Source organism: Eleginops maclovinus, chromosome 17, assembly GCF_036324505.1.
Source record: "Eleginops maclovinus isolate JMC-PN-2008 ecotype Puerto Natales chromosome 17, JC_Emac_rtc_rv5, whole genome shotgun sequence".
In the NCBI taxonomy this organism is placed as follows: Eukaryota; Metazoa; Chordata; class Actinopteri; order Perciformes; family Eleginopidae; genus Eleginops; species Eleginops maclovinus.
In genome coordinates this window covers 2,688,280-2,713,661 of record NC_086365.1, presented here as the reverse complement: position 1 = coordinate 2,713,661, position 25,382 = coordinate 2,688,280, and the positions used below count along the sequence as shown (strand labels likewise).

General features: G+C 41.8%; 2 protein-coding genes across 7 annotated transcripts in view; one reads left to right on the top strand and one right to left on the bottom strand.

The window, feature by feature from the left end:
• cacna2d4a (calcium channel, voltage-dependent, alpha 2/delta subunit 4a) overlaps window positions 1-25,382 on the top strand; it is a 94,569-nt gene that overhangs the window by 29,783 nt on the left and 39,404 nt on the right. The window lies entirely within an intron of this gene.
• lrtm2a (leucine-rich repeats and transmembrane domains 2a) lies at window positions 2,335-25,178 on the bottom strand. The gene is given in 8 exon segments (XM_063905717.1): window positions 2,335-5,662; window positions 5,664-5,950; window positions 7,099-7,256; window positions 7,698-7,786; window positions 8,324-8,449; window positions 9,173-9,402; window positions 19,934-20,119; window positions 24,693-25,178. Coding segments are annotated over 7 exon segments (1,179 nt in total). The 5' UTR covers window positions 20,013-20,119; window positions 24,693-25,178; the 3' UTR covers window positions 2,335-5,452.

Here is a 25,382-nt window from a genome sequence, read left to right as displayed (position 1 = left end):
AGCCTCTGCAGCTGCATCCTGCGAGCATGTGTGTGTGTGTGTGTGTGTGTGTGTGTGTGTGTGTGTGTGTGTGTGTGTGTGTGTGTGTGTGTGTGTCTGTGTCTGTGTCTGTGTGTGTGTGTACCTGCATGCATTAGGTGTGTCATTATTCTGACAGACAGACAGAAACACACTTCAACACACAAACACCTGCACTTATCTGTGTTTCCCAGCTCTCGTAGAAATTGTGTGAAAATCATGTTATTCTCGGAAATGGAGTAAGCAGGGAGAAGTGAGAAAGAGTCTAAAATAGAGGTGTTTATTTCTCTCTCTCTTAATCCCCTCCGTTCTGCTTCATTCTTTCTCTCTCGGCTTGTTTGGAACCAGTTTTGTCACAATATGCCAAATCTAGCGCTGTGCTTTAGCCTACTGTACTTTTGTAAGAACTCTTCTAAAAACAGAATTTCCATGAAAGTTAGGGTACAGTATTAACACACATTTATCAGTAGTACGCAAAAAAAAACTTGTAAATGAATATCAATTGATGTAAAGGGCCATTTGTGTGCGTTGATGGATCCTCCTATAATGGTCTCAGGTCAAAGGTCATGCATTATAATGTAAGTTTGTCTGCCGTATGTCAGCTGGAGCAGCTTCTCCTCCAGCTGTTTTATCAAAAACATAGAGGGAAAGGTGATATCAATGTTTTATGGACTTACTCTCTCTTACTTTCTTTAACACACCCTCACAAAAAGATACACACTCTCATACACCATGTGTTTCACACTTTGGCACTCTCCATTACCCTGGTAAACCCTCACATACATCTCTCTTCTCTTCGCTTCTCTCTTCCTTAGCTGTCAGATCTGTCTCCCTTTGCTACCCTACGCTTTCTCTCTCTACCCATAGCTACCTTTTTTCATGTGTAGTGTTCCTTTCATTTATTCATTTGTATGCTCACTTCTTCTTTACATCTGTTTTCCGCTGCATCTGTGTAGGCTCCACACACACACACACACACACACACACACACACACACACACACACACACACACACACACACACACACACACACACACACACTTCTACCATGACTTCTATGCTGGTATGACTGTCTACAACCTATGCCTTGATCCAGCATTTGTACATGCTGTAAAATAAGAATATGCTTTACACAAACACACCATCAAAGACTTTTCAAACAGCTGTTACTTGCCAAGATGGATCACTGTAAAACAGTACAGATGCTTCATCTTCAGTGTCTTGCTCATAGACTCGTCAGCAGCATTAATCACTTTGCATATGACTGTCTACACTTGTAGAAGCAAAAAGGAAAAGCTAAAAGGTTGTTATTCCATTTCTGGCCACTGGGTGTCAGTGTTTGTCTGAACAGAATCCAGTTGGTTCTCCCACAGCTGCTCGTAGCATTCTGTGTGTGGCTGTCAAGCTGATTCGGTGGCAGATTTAATTTCTCCTCCTTTCATGAGGGCCAAGGATTTGGTTTTTTGGAGGCTGATCCCAAATCAGTCAACAGTGACAACAAAAACACTGTGTTTATACTCCTGTGAGGCTCAGCAATGGATTAGTATATCTCTGTGGCAGAAGTGACAGGCTGTATGTAAATAAAGCTAATTCGCTCCTATTGACAGAGAAGCACAGAAAGAGGAAGAAAGAGAGATAAGTATGTAAAAAAAACAACACAGGGAGAAGTCAGGGAAAAATAAGGGACAGAGAGAGATATTTGACATGGGGAGGAGGAGAAGGACCGAAAAAGAGGATAAAAATGAGGGAGGTAAAAAAATGAATAGAAGACACAATAGACCAGACAGAGCAAAGGATATAGAGGGCAGACATGAGAAAAAAAGATGGTGAAAACCGGGAAAATTATGTGAGAAGAGGCGACAGAAAGATAAATGGAGACAAGATAAGTAAGAGGAGGGGGGGATGAGAAATTGAGAAAGGTGAGAGGAGATATAGGGCAAAGGACTGAGAAAATGAGATAAGGAAGAGTATACAGAGGAGCTGATATCATGACCTTGTATTTAGTCAACCTCAGCTATTATTTATATTTTATTTAAATTTCCTGGCTTTCTCTCTTACCAAAAACGTTCCTCTATTTTGGACGAGAAAGGCCCTTATCATTGACATTTTTATTGGACAATCACACTTAAACCTAATAGTAAGTAATGTTATCCTACTGTCATTAATATTATTTGTGAACCACATTAGGATGTGGCTGGTTCATATATTTTACCCAGTAACTTTCTAAATATCGTATCTTTCTAAATGTCAGTGATCTGGATGTACATTTGACATAAGTGTGATATGTTTTTATTTAAATCAATGCATATTGACCAGGAAATGCTTCATCACCATCACCATCATATCATTGTTGTCCACAATCATCATAATAACACAACACACCATAGATTCTCAGGCAATATAGTCTTTGAGGCCCTCAGTCATTATGGCTGCTGCAGCTTTACGTAACAAACTATGGTTTATTATTCTTACACGCACAGGCTATAGGAACAGGTTTCAGCTAGCTAAGATACTTAGCTACCAACAACACAAGACCTGCAGACCAGGAGGTGACAGGACACTGTCTCTGGGTTCGTAGAAAAGGTTTAGCCATTACTTGTCTTTGCTACATTTTCCCAAAGATGCCAATTGTTCCATTTCTTCAAATTACATAGGTGATCATTGTTGCTAAAGTGCGTCCGGCTCTATTTGCAATGCAGGATGAAATACTTTTTGCGCATCTTGACCTCAAACCAGTTCTATCTCCTACAAACTACTTTTATATGCGAATAAACTGGAGACAAGACGTAGTGTAATGTTGCAGTCTTGACTTTTAAATATTTAACGACGACCATAACTTTTTTCGCAACAAATATTCCCCCTTGAGTTACTGAAAATACTGTATCTTCAGAAAAGCTTTACTGAAATACTTCATCATGTTTGGTTTCTCCATAATTGCTTATGCTGTTTATTATTTCCAGTACGTCGCATAGGGAAATGTTATTTGTAGGGGATGAAGTTGGTCCTTTAGCATTGCATGTAAAAGGTCCTGTTAAAACACTAGTGTCCATGCCACCTCCACGACTTATCTCGTCCTTAATCAATGGCCAAACTCTTTCTATGCCTCTTGCAGAAACATCACCAGCTACTGAACACAAATGAATGAACACGACAATAAAACAATACCACACAGAGATATTTAAACCTAAAACAAAACATAGGAGACATTAAAACAACAACAGACATACATCATGAATTGATACAGAAAACCATAAACAGTTACGACAAAAACATTTGGGGGGTTCGTTGGGCCAACACACCATATTAGAGACTAATATAATAATATTTCTATGCTTCATACCAAGGTATAAGATAACACACTATTAATATAGTTGTATTTCCAGCCAATTAAAAATTGAGAGGGAACAGTTTTACCGTAGGGGAGCAATATGCAATGAAAGCCAGGTATTTGAGGATGTTCACTACAGACACAAATGTCCTACACTAACCATAAATACACATGACCATAAATATTTCAAGGCATTATTAAGGATAATTACGAAAACACCATGTAAAGCAAATAAACTAGCAGTTTTTGTGAATTAGCTGAGAGAGATGCCGATCACCCGGATTCCTCTTGAGTGACATATGACAGCTTAGTTTATAACAGAAGGACTTTTGGTGGTGACAACAGTTTCATGTTACGGTGACAACTTCCATTGCACATTGCAGACCTTTGAGGGAAAACGTAAGGACAACAATATAAGAGGATGGATAAAAGGAAAGGAAGGAGGTGGAAGTCTTTTAGGAAGTATGAAATACTTTCCATATACAGCACTGCATGGAAAAATGGATGGAGAGATAAAAGGATGAGATAGTGGGGGAGGAGGGGGACAGATAGCAGCGTCGTTTTGTTTAATCCCTTGTTCGTTATAATCCCTCTGGGCAAATTGTCCCTTTTTAGAAAGAAAGAGCAGGGAGGGGGGAGGGGGGCCAGAGGGGATCTACTAAGGGAAATAAAGTGCAGGAGTCAGAGGTTTGTAGTCCTTAGATGACGTTTGGTAGTCCTTGTCAGGAGACAGGGTTCTCTGAGATAGTGCTTCCGTGCCATAGTAGCAAACTTTCACATCTGACAGGTGAAACCAGTCTGAAAATGAGCTCTGAACAAAGACTATTTGTTTTAAAGCAAAGTCTGTGGTCCTTATAATCTCATAAATGTCTTTACAACAACTGTGTATACCTTTTTGAACCAGCTTCAAAGCCCAAGTAATACCAGAAAAGGCTTATGATCCCTCAGATACTGATTAGAGTTTTTTAACAAGCATCAGATAAGCATGAGCCTTATTCTGAGCAAAAGTGACAGATACAGCAAAGTCCAGTTTAATGTTTTGATCCCCTTTGAACTGATTGATAAGATTCATTATAGGATCTCATACACACCTCCAGCCTGTGACACCTGAAGGTTATTGGTCCAGAGAATATCCAGAGAGAAACAGATCTGGTCCGAATAGGAGGGAGGATGTCCGTTGTCTGACCTTATGCAATTCAAAGGTCTTGCACTCATGAATAATCATTTTGTCAAACGAAATGTGTTCCACATTGAACAAGTCTCAAGAGACACGATCCTCAGGAGACTCTGTGTTTGATTTCCCATCAACATATTATCTGTATCCCCAGTATTCTCTCTGGAACAAAGTGCTACACAGCGTAGACTATAAATGACATCGCTTTGTGGTTATCCAATATTTTCCTTCATTTCCTCCAAGCTTTCCAACACTGTTTATTTGGGGGTTGGACGTCCAAGGGAACATCTGAAGAGCATTAGGCCAGACGAGGGTGAAGGGATCTGGGCTGGGGTCCTGGTTTCTTGGAGGAAAAACTGTCCATGTTTTCAGGAGGAGAAAACTGCAAACCAAACTAAACCTGGGCATTAACTAATACTGAAAGTAATTCTCATGGTTGTGAATATTGATCCAATCGACACCATAAATACTGTTAATCCCTGGAAATTCAATCCAATTTCACAAATACTGTTCCCCACCAGGGTCTTGTAACAGCTTACAGGATGTGTTTCATACTGGAGAGATTACTAAATCCTTTTTCTCTCAGCCGATATATATTGGTAAATTCAGCAACAGCCAAGAGCTGCAGTAGGTGGTTGGTAGGCGAGTTGGATGGATAGCAAATACTGCAGTGAGAATGGGTCTGAATGGAAGAGAAAATCAGGGAACAGATAAGGTGTGTTCATGTGAGTTGTTAGAGAGAGGTTCAGAGAGGGAGAAGGCTAAAAATAGAAAGTGGGAGAAAAAAGTGTTGGTTTGTTCGTCAGAGCGAGAGATATCATAACTGTTTGAGAGCATAAAACCAGCTCGTCCATCCCTCTACTCTTCAAGCCCTTTTTGAATGTTGCCCTTCCAACCTTCACCTACACGCCAGCCCTCCCCCCGTCACTCCTCTACGCCACAGAGGAGATCTGTTTGTCCTCCCTATCATCCCCATCTCCATCTCCGTCTCCCATCAGTGGCTGCCTTTTTTTCAGCTCTCTCTGGTACTTGGCCATCAGCGAGGCGTAGATGCAGCCGTAAGCCGCTGCGGCAACCATCATGATGCAAACGATGCCGCAGACCACCCCTGCAATCACCACTGTGCCGATGGCGCGCCGCACAGCTCACGGGTCGGTAACGGGCGCGGACACAATCCGACGGGGCCTCTCCACCTCCAGTGTTGGAAGAGGAGTCATCAGTGTTGTCAGAAATCGGTGTCTCCCCACTGGGGTTAAAAGCGTTCTTGCTGCAGGGAGGAACTCCTTGTCCTGAACGGGAACCCTCACCTCCTCCCCCGTTTTCATCCTCGAGTTGAAGGCAGTAGTTGAACATTTCCACCGGCACACCGCGGATGTCTCGTCCACGCAGATCCTTCGGTAGCGTGCACTCCACCGCGTCTACCTTCCCCCCTGAAGGAGAGGGAAAGAAAGGGGCAGGGGCAAGGGGACAGGGAGAGGTCATTTAATGAATGCATTATACCTGTAAAGCACTGCCAATTAACTGAGAGAGGGAACGATAGAGAGCGGGATGGTTGCGCCAACAATGGGATGAGTCATACATCACTTAACACACACACTCAGTTTGCTGTGCCCTCCACACTAAGTTGAAGATAGCCTCAACTAAGCTCTTCTATAATTCATGAGATGACATGCCTAGCTTCAGCAGAGCTATGTGTGGAAGAGAGAAATATCTGAGTCACTAATTCCCACAAGAGCCAGGATGTTAGGGGATCTACTTTGTTATCATCATATGCTGCATTCGTCTCGCCGCGAAATATTCCTCCTGAGGTTGCATGTTAGAAAGCCATTGATCTGGGCCCTCAGATGCGTAAAGCAGTGATCGATGAGATAAAGATGGAGGATAAAAGAATGACGAAAGTGGCATTTAGCCCCCAGATGCTTTATATTGGCTTGTGACAAAAGAATCCCCTCTGCAAACACCGCTCTCAAATATGCTCGTCCTGTGTGCTTAAAGTGATTCGCGGGAGATAAAAGTCAACACAGGCTGCTGTCACACAGCATTTCACACTTGTTTGGTGCTTTGTCTTACTTTCTTAAACACACATCGTGCATCGTCTACCCTTGAACTGCCTCTGTCATGCTTTCATGTTCCTTTATGAAATGTCTTCTTGTAATTTTCTCTGCTGCTTGGATGATTACTAAATTATCAAGCCTGCCGTTTGTCAGTCTCTGTCTGAGCTGCTCTGAGCAGAATAGAGCAGAGTGAAGCATATAGGAGATTGGAGCAGGATAGAGATGCTTCATTAGCGGGGCAGCTGAGGCCCAAGGCGCTGAGGTGAATGTAGATTTTTACACATGAAGAGAGAGCAGAGAGCAGCTGTGGTTATCTGATGTATTAACAGCCTGCAGAGACACGTGGAAAACACACACAGTACACACAATGAGCATGGCAATGTGCATTCACACACCAATGCAGTTGTGTTGCTAAAAGCACCGGCACTAAAACACCTTGCTATCTCTGAGGTGAACTAACACTTTATAGTTTCTATCCACTCTGTGGTTTTTCCCTACCCCATAATAATAAATCAAACATCCACCTCTGTACAGCAGCCACTCCATCCAGTGTTTGAAATCGCGGAGGTTGCAGTCGCATTCCCAGGGGTTGTGTCCCAGTTCCAGGTGTTGTAGGTTGGCAAGTGGCTCAAACGCTGCCCTCTCTAAACCGTGAAGCCTGTTCCCCGCTAGAGACAGCCACCTAGAAATAATTGGAACAAAATGAATTTACTCTCTTAACTTAAAAGCAAGTTGAGTTTAGCCTTGTTGCGCTGATTCAAAACACAGGCGAGGAGTGTACCACCACTTCTGAGAAATCACTTAATATTATGGTATGTGGATATGTTATTTTATATTTCTGTGATCATATCGTGTTAACTAGCAACAAAAAAATGTGAATGTATTTGAAGTAAATACATATAAACACATGCAATGCTTATTCATTGAACATCAATGTAATAATATAAGCAGTCTTTTTGCACACATTTCCCCAGTTGTGGCAGGCTGTATATTGTCAGGGTGCTGACCTACTGACCTCCTAATGTTCATGATGTTAACAGTGTGATCTTACACTAGTCTTGCTCCGGGGGTTTGAAGAGCACATTGATTTAAACATTGATTTAAAAAGAGTGTGTGTGTGTACCTGAGGCTCTGCAGATCATCCAGTAGTCCCACAGGAACAGAGGACAGACCGTTCAGGGACAAATCCAGACTCTGAAGACCCCCTATACCCTGTAGAAACATCACAGCAAATCTTTATTGACCTATTTTGATTATACCTTATACGTACAGTACACCCCCCCCCCCCCCCCCCCCCCCATATCAGCTCTATTGACTCCCTTCACTGCTGCCAAGGGTCACAGCTTCCATCAGGATGGTCTAATCTCATTTGATTCAGGGTCCCAAGTGAAGTCTTGACACAAGCTCATCCTGCAGACTGCTTTGCTTCACATTAAAGTGGATGAAAGTGTTGAGCAAACAGTTTATTACTAATTTACAACCTGGACGGGGTCCAAGTCATGTATATGTGCTTAGGTTGGCTCTTCTCCTAAACGGAGCCTCTGCAGCCTGGCCAGGAGATGAAACAGTATTTCAGCAGCCGTATTTTCTTAACTTTTCAGACTGACAGCTTATTTTATATTAAAATCCATAGTATTGTGGTGGATTAATGGATCTAATTGTATAAATTATAACACTGTATACAATGGAACACAATGATTAAGGTGCTTTACTAGTAAACTAGTATGGTGTATAATCGTCCAGGCCTACCTGGAAGAGCTCTCTGTCCATCACTGTTAGGGAGTTGTTGTGCAGAGTTAGTCTTGTAAGGTTGGACATGTCTCTGAATAATCCAGCTGGTAAATTGTCCAAGTAGTTGTTAGAGAGGTCGAGCTCCTAAAATCCAAAGCACCAAAGAAAGCCATTTTCACTTTTGCATTTAAGACACCAATTCCTTTCCAGAGACGCATAAAGCCTGGAGGAATGTTACAGAATAGTTTCTATGAATAAAATCTGTCAATGTTATTCATAGAAACTTACACTGAATGCAATGGTAGAATAACTGTGAAACATTCAATAGATTACACATCTAACAATCAGTCAGAATGAAACAATGGACAGCAGTGGGAAAGTAAATTGTGTTTCAGTTCACCTAATTAGAGAGTTTACCTCTGGGATATTATACCTAAAAAAAGTTGAATATGAAGTGACAAAAAGTAGTGTATACTTTCTCGAGGGAAATAATTGCTGATTGATAATCTGATGTTCAAATAACAAATAGATATTGTATTCAAGGCTGGGTTTTATAGGCTGCTGGATGTTGAAACTAATGCAGCCTGTTTTGCAATAACTATCTATCATTTTCTGCCATTTTTATTAAAAAAAAGCTTAGCACTTAGTAGCCCTGAAAACCCTTGAGATGCAGCTTTTCTAACTTTTTAGTTTAACTGCATATTGTCTGCAGTTGCTCAATAGGAGACTAACTGTTCAGTACTTATGGGTGATGTTCAGTGTGCAAGGTCAGTGCAGAGAAGAGTTTACACAACAACAGAACAACAATTTCAGCTGCTAGACGAAAGTAAAAATTCACTGAGAACAAAAAACAAATGTGCTGCAGACCTCCAGCGAGGAGAGGTTAGCGAAGGCAGAGGCTCCCAGCGATGCCAGCTTGTTGTTGGCCAGCAGGAGGGAGCGGCTCCCTGGGGGCAGGAGGTGTAGGGGAGGCAGGGAGGAGAGGCCCCGGCCCCCGCAGTCCACCACCAGGCTGGCTGAGTTGCAGAGGCAGGGGGGGGGACAGGAGGAGGCGGCTGGCAGCAGCGTCGCCAGAAGGCAGAGGACACAGAGGAAGACTTGAGGAGGAGGAAAGAGAGGAAGCAAACATGGTTATTTTTTAAGTAGATTATCTTATCAGGAGGATATGTGTAAAGAAGGTCTTCAGAGAAAGCAAGGGAAATAAGTACACACATAAAGAGGAATAAATAAAAGATGGAATGGTGAAGTGGAAATGTTGTCTTTTGCGCTGCTAGACACTTCGTTTGTCTCTATCAGTCATTTGGTCAGGGCCTTTTGTGAGATGCATGTAAGAGGAAATACAAAAAAGAAACAAACCTATCTTTGATACATATGCTTCCAGAGATTTCTACTGTGAAAACCTAAAAATCCTGCCTTAAAGATCATCTAGAAACTTGTTCTGTGTGTGTCTAGCCCGCTCTGAATAGTATTTTGTCTATTCACAAAGCCTTGTCTTAGAAAGAAACTCTACGAGTGTGTGTCGCTTTGTGTTTATGAGTGCATCTGGCTGTGTGTGTCTCAAAAGCAGTGACAATCAGGACGGAAATTCAATTTTGGACTCATTGTTCCCCTGCAGAGTATATTCATTTATAATTTCCACTTATAATCAGTTTATTGCTTTCTTTTCATTCTGTTTTGTTTTATTGTGTCTGTCATTTTTAGAATTATTTTCTGTCTTTTTTCCCTGCATCTGTCCTATCAGGCCTTTTCATTCAGTCCTTACATATTCATTTTTCAGTGTGTGTGTCCCTCTTGCTACTCTGTTATTCTCTTTCTCTCCAACTTGAGTGTCTTTATCTTTTTCATTTTCTTTCAGTCTTGAGTCTCTTTGGCTCTGCTCTGTATTCCCTCAGTGTCTCGTTACAGTGGCTGACTTTGTTTCTGTCCAATGGCTTATCAGCACGACTTGGGCCTATCTCTTTGTGAACGAGTGTGTGTGTGGGCATATGCTTGTGTGCCTTTGTGTGTGTTTAGCACCAACAAAGCGTGATATTAACAAAACTACTCTCCAGACACAGAGGCAGCACTTTTTACTCTCTGACAAGACACTTTGCTTCACTAGCAGATTTCAGCACTTGCATCATCTGCATATTATTAGCATCTATTTCTCAGCGTGCCATTGCCTTTTGTCACACTACGTCTCACCCGCTCTCTCTGTTGTTTTTCCTCTCTCTCTGTTTGCCCATCTGTCCATTAGTTTTCTCTCTCATTTGTTCTCTTCTTCCTCTCACTCACATTTAAGACTTCATTGCCTTTCACCTTATTGACCGCCTGGCTCTGAGAGTGATGAAACTCTGTGAAATAGCCCATGTGATATGTTGAACAATCTGACTTTATCTAAGCCTCTTTATCTCACTACTGATACAATATGAGGCTTGATAGAGAGTAGAGAGTAGAGAGGTTGTTTTATCCCATCAAAATCATCTTTTATTCCCTTTAAACCAGTCATACATCCCAATGGATAGACAGGAAGCTTAATTAATGGTAAATGATGAGTAATGCGTTCAGAATGGAGAGAAGAGCTGCATGACTTCAGAAAAATATCTGGTTGCTGAATTATTCAACATCTCTTTGAGCTCATAAAAATATTGTTAAAGGGACCGTTTGACATTTTGTGGAAGAACATGTTTGGGGAATATGCATCTACCCAACAGACGGTTAGCTTAGCATAAAGACTAAAAGCAAGCAGAAACAGCTGTTCTCCTAATGGTGAGAAACCAGGACATTTCTGTGCCCAGCCATGGAATAGTCCGGCACATAATCTCATTACCGCCACAAGTTATAACATTTTAAATAGTGAGCTGTATGCTGCTTTTGTTTGACTTGAACAGAGCCAGGCAGCTGTTTCGCCCTTTTTACAGTCTTCACACTAAGCTAAGCTAACTGGCTGCTGGCAGTAGCTCCATGTCTATCGTACATACATGTTATTAGTTGTATCAATCTTCTCATCTCACTCTGAACAGGAAAGTTGATCGGTGCATAACCCAAAATGTCTTTATATTAAACAGAGCAGTACCATTGCAGCAGCTGTTTTTTTCTTTGTAATTGCAATTTCAGTTGAAAAACATATAATTGGTAGACTCTCATTTCAATGTTTTTTGTATTCATGGTAAAAATGTCTTTTGTGCAAACACAATACGTCTCTGTGGAAATGGCCATGGGCAGTCAAAATGATTTTACATAACCCTTTTTTGAAACCTCTGGCAAATACATTATTTTGTATATTTCTGTGAATACACACCGACAACGGTTTATGAATAGCTTCTTTTCTCAGACATGGTTCACTTGCAGGAGAGAGCATCACCTCTCTGCCGGACACTGCCCCATCCTACATGTACTTTGCATGTAACGACTTTAACAGAGTTCAGTGTGTGACCTCCCCTGTTCCTGCATCCAATATCCTCTCCGCTCCATGGCAGTTTAATCCTAATCTGTGGGGAAATTAACGCCACTTCATAAATGGATGAAAGGAGAGATTTTGAAGTCTCCTGGAGAGTCTTGTGCCGTGTTGCTTTGTAACGGAAATGCTTTAGAGGGCCGATCTTTCACTGTAGCAGCTCAGTGGGAATCTGGTAGGATTTTGCTGCACTGTGGCTGTACATTTCCCAGAACAGGTTTGAAAAGGTACAGTAGGGAAGAAGATTTGTGAGGACAATATATTTCAGAGGCGGAAGCGCTGTGATACAACCGAGAGAGCTGGGAGAAGCTGTGTGAATTGTGCTTCTTCTCGCTCATATCGTGTCAAATTTCAAGTTGCGGTCATTTTCTATTTCTCTCTGCTTTATTTTGCAATGGTTTACTTTAACTCCCCTCACCCTCTCCTCTCTTCTCCCTCTCCTACTTTACATTATAACTCCCCCTCAGCCCCTCCATCTTCCAACATTTATGAGTGGTTTTAGCTGTTCTGGTGGTGGAGGAGGTAGTTGTTGTTTTGGCTTATTTTAGCTGTTCCAAATCCTCTCTGCTGTAACGCTACACGCAGCCAAACCAGAAGGAAAACATTCAGCCACAGTCAGAGTACGATAGGGAGGTTCAGTACAAATACGTTTAAGTGGTTCTGTGCAGTTTAATTCAGTCCAAACAGACTTCAGACTAAATTTTTTATAAGATTCCCCAAACACATGCCATAAAAGTGCTGACATTTTGGGTAAATGTAGACTGGAAATGCTTTCAACGATGGGAAACAAACTAAGACATGCAGCATTAAAATGCAACACGATGTTCCTGTTTGATTGAAGCAGGACTTCTGAGGCGAACATTATTGCCCAGCAGACTCCCAACACCACCAACTAGTATTCAGAAGAGAACGTTGTGAGACATGTCGTCATTGTGATAATGGATTGGCTAATAATTACATTTCAGAACATTTAGACATTTGCTTTCTTTGCCTTATATATTTGACTTCTAAAGGAACAACATCAATTCATCTTGATAATTAAATATCTTTCTAGCCTTTCTAATCTAATTGCTCATTTCATGGGTGTTTTGTAGTGCTTCCTGCCTTTTTAAACACTACTTTTGTAGTAGTATTCTAAACACACAAATCCACACGAAAACCTACACTTTAAATTCTGTCATTGTGTTGTTTTAACAGTCCATCATGACATCGACATACGACTCCTGTAACTGTAGTGATGTTTGACACCGTCTCCTTGGCAACACTGCCTGACACCTCCAGGGCCTCAGCTGTCTGTAAGTTTATATCCAGGGGCCCCTGGTTGACACTGGACCCGGCCATGATGTCACCGCCGCAGGCACCTCCACTACTGAGCTCAGTTGCATGTTACCAGGGGCCGAGCTGTTTCCATGCAGGCGACAGACACACTGCTATCCTATTACCAGAGCAACCAGCTGTCCCCTCTGCAACACACTAATTGCAACACACACACTGCAACACACTCACTGCCTGTGTTTTCTTACGCTTTAATGTTTCACATGGAGCTCTGCAGTACTCAAAGAGTGCCTCCATTGACATGTGGATAAAAAGGCTGAATATTTAGTGTCTTAAAGTCAGGAATAGTGCTCAAATAATTGATTAATTTATCAAACCTATTTGTTGGTTCTTAATTTATGGCTCAATTAATTCATTAATTTATACAATACATAACCCTAGGTGCTTGGTGATGAGTATCTTTACTATTTTCTGACTCATGGGACAATAATTATTCAGTAACAGCACGAAAACGCGAAGATACTTATTTGACTTCTATTTCAGCATTTAGCCAGTTTAACGGACTATATAATTCAGAATATTGTGAAAACAATAAAGCATGAAAAATATGACCTGCACACCTGGTGATCGTCCTCCAGATCAACCAGTTCCCTTAAGTATACTGTAGATCATTTTCTTTCTTTATTGTTATTATTATATATTGAGTGCATCATGATCACAGTCAAAGGATCCAGAATGTTTTTATTGAAGTGTTTTAGTTCATGACTTTGAAGGTGTTGTGTAAGTGAAGACATGATGTAATGAGGCCTTCAGGTGTTTGAGAAGCAGAGACAGCCTGCAGTATCTCAAAAATGATAATTTGCAATATGATACCATCTGTAATATGTCAACACACTGTGTAGCCTGTCCTTTTACAGCAGTGGTGTGTGTGTAATTTGTTAGAGGCTGTTACATGTCTGAAACCCGAGACCTCGTAGTTAGCAGATGGAAAATAGCCAGCAAGCGTGTGTGTGTGTGTGAGTGTGTTTGTGTGTGTGTGTGTGTGTGTGTGTGTGTGTGTGTGTGTGTGTGTGTGTGTGTGTGTGTGTGTGTGTGTGTGTGTGTGTGTGTGTGTGTGTGTGTGTGTGTGTGTGAGTTTGCTTTGAAGGCTTGTGTTTGGCTCTCAGACATTAAACACTGTCTCACTTTATCCATGGCTTTTCTTGGTAAGGCTCAGTATAAGAGGAATAGAAGACCTCACACACATATAATACCAAGGTCCAAGCAGCGCCACCGCATTACTTACACTGACAAGGTAATGCTGTGTTACCGTAGCAACCAAGGGCTATAGACGACATGAGAAAGAAGAGAGGTGACATAATGAGAGAAGATTGAGGTTCACATCAAATCCCCTCACTTAACCCCCATTATCTCTTTCCTCTCACACACAAACAACCTTTCTGCTTGACTCTCAGGAACTTAATAGCTTACTCACACTCACACACACACACACACACACACACACACACACACACACACACACACACACACACACACACACACACACACACACACACACACACGGGTACAGCAGTTGAGGATAAGCAGGAGGAGCGTTTAGGGGTGTAGGCTCTACTCCTGCTGTGATGAAAAGGAGAGACTGTCAAAATCTTGTTTTATATTACATTTTTACATTTGGCATTGTTTCAAACACACGATTTATGTCTTTCTCCCCTCTATGTGTCTCTCTCTCATCCTCCATTTCTCTCCCACTCACTCTGTCTCTCTCTGTCACCCCTGTCCATTTCTTTCATGATGTATTTAGCATCGGTAAGACTTGGAGGGGTAGGCTGATCTGCCTCTCTAATACCTGCTATCTATATCAATTTGTTGTGACACAGATGCACAATAACACATAAAAGCATGTCCCGTGGGGGAGTTTGACATGCAATGAAATTATTCCGTGATAGTGGCTATTCATTTGCGAGAGTGACAGGTATGACAGAGAGAGGAAGAGATAAAGGGAAAATAAATGATGGAAAACAAATAATCAATAAAGCATGATTTGACTTTCAGAAAGTCCACAGCTATATTTTCCAGTGTAACAGCATCTCCTTGATAAATGTGGCATCGCTTCCTACTGACCAGACAACTGGGCCTCAGGCCAAGGCCCAATACATTCAGAATTTGGAGAGAAAATGAGGGACGCTTTTCATGTCAAATCCACATTAGTGGTACTATAATAAAATAGCTTCTGTCTTGGATGTGTAACAAGTCGTAATTCATGCCCACTCATTCCTGAGGAGGAATGGAGTGGCAGATGGTATTGATCCAAAGCGCTCACACAGACACAGACACACAATATTGTGAGACAGTTGTGATATTGTTGTTGGGCATTGTTTCCTGAGGATTTTTTTTTTTTATAGTGGGATGGACAGATGGATTGATAGGTGTGGTTTTACAGTCCTTGAGCTCTTGCCTGGCAGGACCATTATTAGCCATTTTCACTTGTTGGAGAAAAGCATTTTCTCTCAGGAACGGGCTGTCCTGGCTTATCAGCCTCATGCTGGGTCCATACCGGCCTAGCTTTGGTTAAAATGCTATCTCAGTGTTATTTGGCAAGTTCTAAAGTGTAAAGGTGTTTGGGTGCATGGGATTATCCAGATTTATCCCTGCCAATGTCTTTTGGCAGGGTTAACAGTACCTTGTATTTATATGTTTAATCTGGCACCTTCCTGTTGTACCTGCACCAAACTAAACCGTGGTCAAAAGAGAAGGGAAAACAAACATGCTTGCAGGCATGTGCACGGCAAAATATCTGTGAGTGTTGTCCCCGGCTGAGCTAGGTCAAGGTCGCTTCATCTGCGGCAATCTTTTAATTCCTGCCTGACGCAACAACAAATTATATTTTAATTCCTGGATCAGAAAACATAACAAGCCAGCGCCACTAAGGAGGTCAAGGGTCAAATCCACAGTGCCCTGAGGTAATATAATATGTCTGTTTTCCTACAAACATCTGTGCTATATAACGGTGTATTAGAGAAGACAAAAATAAGTGTTTGCAGCAAAAAATAAAAAAATGATCCCTCAATGGAGAACACTCCAGTCTTTTTTTTGCGGATTTAACGTGAGTGCCACTTCTCCGAACAACTTTCAATCAAATTAAAATAACGATTACATACTTGAATTTGACAGATGCTTTGGATAGCTCGCCAACAATCTGTCATTGCAGTTTCTATTTAACTCTGAGTCTCATGTTACACTAAGGCACTAAGAGATCAGGCTGCACTCCAAACCTAATGCCACACACACACACATTGTCACACTGCTGCAGGTTCATGCCAAACCCAACCTCCCTGCAGGGTTGAGAAGTTTAACCAGCTTTATCTGTTGGTTGGTACCTTCTCAGGGCAGACCGTTGACTTTAATCAAACTAGCTTGTTAAACCGAGAGTGTAGACAATTAGTGACCAGCCTGATAGCTGCTGCAGGTAGGTTAGCTCTCTCTAATGTGGCTCTGTTCCAAACCCAACGCTTCGACTCAGTCTCTGCACTGTATTACACACAGGGCTTAGGGAGTAACGGATTACATGTAACAAGGTTTAGTAATCAGGCAAAATAAAAAAAGGAACTGTATTCGATTGCAATAACATCAAAAATATATGTTATCAGAATACTGTTACATTTAATTAAAACAAATGTGATTACCAGCAGGAGTCCAGTGTTACAATACATTTTGAAACAAAGATCGATATATTATAGCTAGATGTAATGAATGAATGTTCCTTATGCTTCCTTGTCCTATATTTAAGCTATTTTAATTATTCTTTATTTGAAATACTTTTTTTAATGCAGGTGGATTCTTCATTTATTAAACAAAAGTACAGCTTACTGATTACATTTTTTTTACCTGTAACTTGTTATTGTAAACATTTTTTAAGTAACCCTCCCAACCCTGATTACCCCTATTCTCCAAGGTATAATGCTGCAATCATGGCTGCCTTCCAGACCAAATGTTTTCTCCTCAGTCTGTGTATTAGCAGTCTATTCAAAGCCACATCCGCGCACTTTCTCCGCCACTCTTTTGTTTATGTGTCAGTTAATCTGCCGGCTCTGTTTGGGACTGCAGCAGGTGCACAAACACACACACGCACAGTGTGTTTATGTGTGAATAGGAGTGAGATCATGCCGTGTATTGAGTCAGATGAGATCTCGAAGGCCTTAAGGCACCATATGGTCTCCGTGTCGCTCGTACATCTCTCTGTTCTCCTCTCTCACCTCTCCTCCTGCTGCCTTTCTTTTGCTCCTCTGTTCTCTTTTTTCACTACGCCCTTTTCATCTCACGTCTCACCTCCGCCTCCTCTCGACTCCCCACTGTCTCCATCTTTTCTCTCGCTTCATCTCTGTTAATCTTTCTGTCACTCACATTTTGCATTACACTTTTTTTTTTTTTTTTTGTCTTTTTTGTGGCGTAATGTCCCTTTTAAGACCTGTGAACTTTCAGGGATTTCTGAGTGCCAGTTTTATACCGTTGCAAGCTTGAATATTTCTGGAATATGTGTGAATGAAAAAAAAGCACTCTTTTTAATTAGATATGTTGTTCGTGTCATGCACATTTTCCTGATTATAAAACCATCTTTCAACTATAAACCCCAAGACGAATAGATTTGTTTTTAGTGACAACAAAATTACAAGATAATCTGAGATGGAAAATCATTTATTGATCATTTGGCACAAAACATTTATTACCTGGGGCAACAACATTTTGAAATTAGATTTGAACACCCTTAAAGCACCCTCTCAAAAACTTTCAGCAATGAAAAATCCCTTTCTGCCTCATGCAGGATGCCACATTTCATCATAGTTTTCTGGCCATAAACTGGAATATGGCCCACACTAGCTGACACTAGCTTTTTACTTTAGTGCTGCTGATGAAAACACTTCAAAAGTTGTATTATCAAAATCCTGAATACAAACTAATGTCCTTTCTTCATCAGATGCATCCTTAATGATTTGAACTCTTGTATTTCTCTGTTCTGAATTAATCTGACATAGCGCTCCGGAAAAAAAGAGACCACTGCACATTTTTCTTAAATCTTTCTCTCTACATGTATGGCAGCCATCCAGTCTCTGTTGAATTCCAACAAAGACAAACATTGTCAGTAGTTTAGAGAATACAATAAAATAAAATACAAATGAATTTAACTCAAAGACACACCTATAAATAATAAAACAAGAGAAAATGATAATGCTGAAGTGGTCTCTTCATTTTTTCCGCGGCTGTATTTGTTGGCTCTGATTTTGATTGGATGCTCCCCCCTTTCTTCTTGTGTTATATGCATCTTCCAGGCACTCAGTGTGTGTTTATGACGGAGTGTGGAGACCTTGAAGATTAAAAGCTTGGTAAAAAATACAGAGACTAACTGAGTGGAAAAGACGAGTGGGGAAGCGAAAATAAAAAACACCTGTTATGAAAGTCATGGCTGTATTGATTATGCATATTATGTGTCAAAAAGGGAAATTGAATTGGACTAAGTGAGCGAGACTGTTCTGGCAGTATTTTTTCACATTCATGCCAAGAATGTAATTGCATGGAAGATAGAGACAGAACATTCTTCATGAATAACAGAGAATATTTCAGATTCTTCTTCCTTAAAGGCTTTGGCAATACCGTTGATGTTGAATTCAAGTTGATAAAATGTTATGAAGTGAGCGAGGGAAGCTGAGCCGGAAAACGTTGTTTTATTGAACTGAGTGTCATGCAGAGATAGATGGAAGGCTGAAGAAAAGGTAGAAGGTGTTGGGATAAAGATGGAGGGAGATCTAGCGGCCCAGAGGGAGGTGTGTATTGACTTTGAGGTACTGTGTGGGTGTGTGGAGGGTCTGACGGGTAGTGTTCCCTTGTTATTTACTGTCTCCGGTGTAACACAGCGCTGCTTGGGGGCGTTTTAGCCAGACACCTCTTGAACAATAGTACCCCTCCAACAGGAAGACAAAGATCCCTATTTTTATGATCTCTTTTTATGTAAAGCCATTTATTCCCTGCAGGGATCGCAGCACGTGGTCTGCCTGGGTTATATGAAAGTACAACAAGAGAGGAGAGGATGCAGAATGGGGCTTTCATGTTTGCCCATTAGCTGAGGGAGTGTCTCGGAGAGCAGCATCCATCCACTCCAATGTCCAATCCACAACACACACACACACACACACACACACACACACACACACACACACACACACACACACACACACACACACACACACACAGCTGTCGTATCTGTTGCTATGCCACCCGACTTCCGACTGAATTTTGTTTTGACTGAGCGTATCCCTGGTATAAGACAGGTGGAGGGAGGAGAGAGGGGGAAACGGGAGCAAAGTGGACATAATATCAGAAAAGGAGGGAAAGAAAGGGGAAGAGAAGAATATAAGAGGGACAGGAGAAGGGAAAGAGAAGCTAAAATGGTTCAGAAAAGGAAGGAAATGCAGACAAATAACCTGCAGGTATCTCCCCCATCATTCTCCACCCACACTGCTTTGTCTCTACAGACTGCAGGCTGTATTAATACATACAGTAATGTGGCATTTCACTGGAGGATTTGGCACAGCAAGCTCAGTGCCCTCACCCTGTGTGTGTGTGTGTGTGTGTGTGTGTGTGTGTGTATGTGTGTGTGTGTGTGTGTGTGTGTGTGTGTGTGTGTGTGTGTGTGTGTGTGTGTGTGTGTGTGTGTGTGTGTGTGTGTGTGTGTGTGTGTGTGTGTGTGTCTGGGCATGCTAACATTAGCAGCTGTCAAAACAGACAGTGCTCCTCCGCTCATGTGCAGTTAGGACTACAATAGAGGGGAATGAAACAGAGCAGAGTTGAGTAGGAACAGAGCCTTCTTCTCTCCTCTTCTCCACTGTTTTTTCATCATCCCTCATCTTTTTTTGTTGACTCACCAGGTCTGGTCAGGTGGTGGGTGGAAGAGCTGGGTGGGGGCAGGCCAATGCCCCCGGGAGGGTGGGTGTGGGGGGGCATGACACACAGCTCTGCGGCCTTCCTCTTTCGGAGGCTATGGGGACGTCAAGCCGCCATGCCTTCAGCCTCCACTAGTGCGGCGTCTGAGAAAAGCTGCACCAAAACACCTGAGGAGAAACAAGACGAGACAGATGTATAGATTATGCTTTTGTTTTTGCACATCTCGTCCTTTGTGTGCACTTGTATTTGTGCTTACGTGAATTTACACATGCATCGTGAACAGACCCCTGGTATTTTATAGGCATTAATAATAGACGTGTGTGTCTTTGGCAGTTTACACAATCAGTTCGCCTTCAACAGACATACCCCCTACTGCTACTGTCTGGCACAGAGACTGACACACACACACACACACACACACACACACACACACACACACACACACACACACACACACACACACACACACATACACACACACACACACACACAGAAAGGAAGCGTGAATGACACAGAGACAGAGAGGGGTGGAAGAGAGGAGAGAAAAGTGTAAAGGTTGGAAATAAAGGGATATATGGAAGGAACAAAAACAGAACCAAAGGAAGAGAAATAATTAATGGAAACAGTAAAGAGAAAGATAATGCGTCTGTTTGCGTGTGTGATACTGCCAAACGGATGGAGACGGAGAGTACTGCTGGCCCAATTTGATCTGTTCTCTGAATTAATAAAGGTAACGGTGCAACATCCAACTCAAACTGAATCATGCAACAACATCATCTCGAGGCTGTTCCTGAATATTGAACTGTTTCGGGGATGATGGTCTGCAACTAAACACATTAAATACATCAGCTCTGAAATCTCTGAGGCTATTCAAGTGGTCCATCCTTAGCAAACTGGTTTTAAAAAATCAAGAAATAAACAAAGGAAATCAACTGTACAAGACTATTCACATCAGACTGCAACGTAAATAAAAACAAACAATTCTGCATGTGATGGACTGATTTCTCTGTGTGGAGGCTGACTGGCTGCCATTAGTTGCCTGTATCAGTGTGATGGATGGACTTTTCTCTTGATCAAAAAGTTGAAAAAATAATAACGGGTCCAATTACAGCAGTGTAATGAAACGTATCCCACATGCTTTAAAAAATATGAGTGTTGTTGTCGACTGTTGAGTCATTACGGTGAAAACAGGTTTGATGAGTGGAAAATCACTATGGGAGAGATCTTGTTGGAACCGGGCCAATCATTGTGATTTTTAGAAACAGTAGTGCTGCTGCGAGATGTGAGAAGTATCATTAAAACCCAGTCACTAGTGTGTGAAACATCGCTCTCATCAGATTAAGCTGTTGCTCACTGGTTGGTTTGTGAAGATTGGGAAACTCATTTTGCAATATCGTTGAATAAAGGGGAATGGGAATTATTGAGTGTGTTTGCACTCATTTGTGAATGCAAGTGCAATAATTATGTAAATTAGCACCTGCACCGCCTTAAATAGGCGTATTAAGCAAAATGATTCAGAGTTGTGGCAGGATGAAGTGGAAATGAGGGGGAAAAAGAAAAGAAAACATGATAAATGGATTCAGATGAAGGAGGTAGATATTATGCACCGGCGGAGTGACAGACTGCAAACTTAACACTCAGGGTGCGAGGGAGTTATTTACAACCTGCAATATACGTCAGTGGAAACTGGAGGAGGGGGGGAAACAAAGTCAGAGATGAGGTGAAGAGGTGTAAAAAAGAGACAGCGAGGAAAAGATCAAAAGAGGCGAGGCAGGATATGCCTTAAATGGAGGGGAGGTAAAAATAAGGGTAATGGGCAAAGAGGGAGGTCATTAAAAAGCTCCTCCACAGTCAGTGTTTTGATATGTGTGTGCTGAGTGTGGGACTGTGTGTGTGTACACCCCAGTAGTGCTATTTGTGTCATCATTATTGCTATTAGCACCTGCCAGACTCTGAACAAAATATGAAGCACACGTGTGATCTCCGCTCTCTCTGCCCTCTTTATTTATATTCCCCTCTGCATCTTATCCCCTTCTCCTCTCCATCATCTCATCCTCCGCCTTTCTCTCTGTTCACTGTCTTTATGACCTTCATATTTCAATATTCACGATTTACCCTCGTTCCATCTCTCACTCTCAGGCCCTTTCTTCGCCGTGACAAGCGACAGCAGCATGTACCGAGGATACTCTGCAGAAAGATTTCCTGCATGTGATTAAAGTCACAATTGAAGTGGAGTAAATCAAAAGGAGAATTGAAGGAGTCGAAGGGAAAAAAATGATGTACCAATGCACATTTTGAAATCGTTCATAATGTGCATTATATTGCGCATTGCATGGTATGGTGATGTATTGTGTTGCAGAAGGTCACCTCTGCAGCCCCATGTCAATGTCCCCCATCATAACTCATCATGTTAAGCCTGCCCATTTGTCTATTCCCAGAAAGCTTTTTTTACCAGTTTGACCTGGACACACACCATGCACACATCCACACACACGTGTAAATACTCTGGTGCCTGAGTGGTCTGCATGTTGGGGGAATCAAATAACACGTCCTCCCCTCCTCTGGGCTCCTCTTTTCCGTACAGTTTCTTCTCTGTGTTTATTCCACTAACTGTTTCCTGTCCGCTCTCAAGCCGGCTTTATGCTCTGCGGGGGGTTGCTGCATGCAGAGCCTCCGATGTGCAATTCCTCAACATTTCTACACCTGGAGGCTGAGATAACTAGTAGAGACCACCCGCTGGGATTGGTCAATTTGAGCGACTTGTGTTTGTTCCAGCATGTAATGATGGTTGATAGTGAGTAAGTGAGATTTATAAAAACAAAAGTCTGATCGACGTTAGCAAGTATAATTTGTGATTCTGCTGTGCCGGAGTGTGTGTGTGTGTGTGTGTGTGTGTGTGTGTGTGTGTGTGTGTGTGTGTGTGTGTGTGTGTGTGTGTGTGTGTGTGTGTGTGTGTGTGTGTGTGTGTGTGTGTGTGTGTGTGTCCTGAATGAATGGCATAAGAGCTGTAAAGACACAAACTGTTAACCTCAGCTCTACCCTTTACTCCCTATGTACCCACTCACACATTAGCATTTAGAGATTGACTTGAGTTAAGCCTTGTTTAAGGGATAAATCAATATCAGATTATTTGCCAAAACAAACAACATTATTACATTAGAGGAGAAAAAAATGAAGTCATACATTTCGGTTTCAATGTGTGCAATAGCGCAGGTTGCTAACAGAGGCTGAGAGCGGCAGACAAGCTCCTCTAAATCAATTTTTAATGGCTTGTTTTACACTGGAGAGTGGAGCAACACAACACACACACACACAACTAAGCACAACTAAGCACATGCCGATAGCTTGGCAAATAGAGCAACACATGTGTTGACAGGCACATGGTGTAAAAATATGTCCAGATATATAATTACACATGCATGTGGGTATGCAGACACATACTGTACGTAAACACTCACATTGTGTTTAGGCACATACAGGTCACATTTTATCATTTAGATGTTGCGTTTTTATTGTGTAGTATGTTATCATACGCATTTTAGACTATTATTAACAGGTGGTTTATTATTCATTCATCTCACTAAAATGTAAAGTGCATATCCACATTATTTGACCAGCAGTTTTGCAGGAGTTGTCTCATAAGTCTAAACGGTGAGCCATTTATTTAGAAGACGTGTAATTTAGGCACTTAAATGGTTGGTCATTGCTATTCTCTTCAGGTTTATGTAGCATCGTCATTACTTGGGGAATAAATAGACAATCCACATTAATTGTTTGCTAATGTAGAGAGGCACAAGAGGATATCAGGGTGGAGTGCCTCACACCCACTGCATTATCGTATAATCACACTGCAGCGCTTCAAAGTTAATCACGCTTTCATCACACCCTTTCAAAACAAGGTGAAAGCCTACACAGGGTTTAACAGCAAGTAGAGCAAAAACTGAGTACAGTTCAGGCAGACAATTAAAGCAATGATATTACGTTAGAACAAATAACGACATGCACCCGTTTGTCTACATGGGCAAGAAAATAAGCTAAAAAGGGGCAAATTCAATGTGCTTTAATGGAATAATAACAGATGACATGTTTAGTATATTATCACACATCCACACTGACCCCCCCCAGAGATACAGTAGTAATGTGATGTGCTGTTTTGGTGTGGTGGTCAGAGTCTGACCTGCAGGTCACATGACACTTCTGGGCTTAGAGACACTTTTTCCCTCCATGTCATAACAGAATAAATGAGTGTAAAACATGTCCTGGGGGTCATGCAGACACGACCATATACTGTTCATGCCCTGCAGGGTTTGTTGTTATTTTCAAATATAGGAGTTTCTTTCCCACCAATCATTTATTTGAAGGTATTTTCCCTTCGATGCTTCACTGCTGACTGTTGTTCTTCCTTTATGTTCAGCTGAAAGATATATATATATATGACTTGTGTTTAAATGAGCCTGTGATGTTCTTACCTTCTCCCACTTTTCCCCAAAACCACAGCCCAAAAATTCAAGTGAATATTGCATGTGTCCAGAAAACAGGGCTGACATTTTCCGCATCCATCTCCTCACGGCATGCACCTTTGGCCCATTTAAAAAAAAGCCCATTTGTTGTGAAAAAAAGTCTAACTCTGTGTTCAGTGTGCTACATCTTATATTCTGCTGGTAAAATGAGAGCAGGAGCCGTTGAAATTAAGTGTGCGTGTGTGAGTGAGAAGAGATCTAACACCACAAACAGACTTACCTTTTGACTAAATATCTCAGACAGCAACAGCCCTACAGCTTTCTGCCATCAGCCATCCTCGATAAAAAAAGATTTCCCAAAAATGTATAAAAAAAGAGAAACGGCTGCCCCTTCAGTTAAAGAAATCCATACATTCAAGATCCTGGTCAAGTGAATATTGTAAGAATAATCCTCTTTTCTGTATAGAGACAATCCCCCCAGCTTCCCTTTAACCCAGCAATAAATTGTGAAAACGGGGGGATTGTAGAAGGGAAAAAACGGAATGAAGAGAGGCTTAGAGACACAAGAGGAGGGATGAGGTCCGTGGAGGGAGAGGGATGTAGACAGTTAATCCTTTTTCTTCAGATCTATTCCCTATATGAACGATACGTCCTGTTCGCGTCCTGTTTGCTGCTGTGTGCGTCTGAGAGGCGTGAATGTGTGTGAAAGGAGAGAGACGGATGGTGTGTGTGAGAGAGAAAGAGAGACAACGCGCTGTGTTGCTGCCGTCATACGCTTTCCCCTCTGTGTGTCGCTATGTTAGTGATTCCAGCACGCGTCGGGGTGTGTGTGTGTTTATCCACGCATGTACACTTGAGGGCTGTCTTTCCGGAGTGTGTGTGTGTGTGTGTGTGTGTGTGTGTGTGTGTGTGTGTGTTTGTGCCCCCACCTCCCCTCCTTCTTTTCCCTATGTGTGTGCAGTCTTGCATG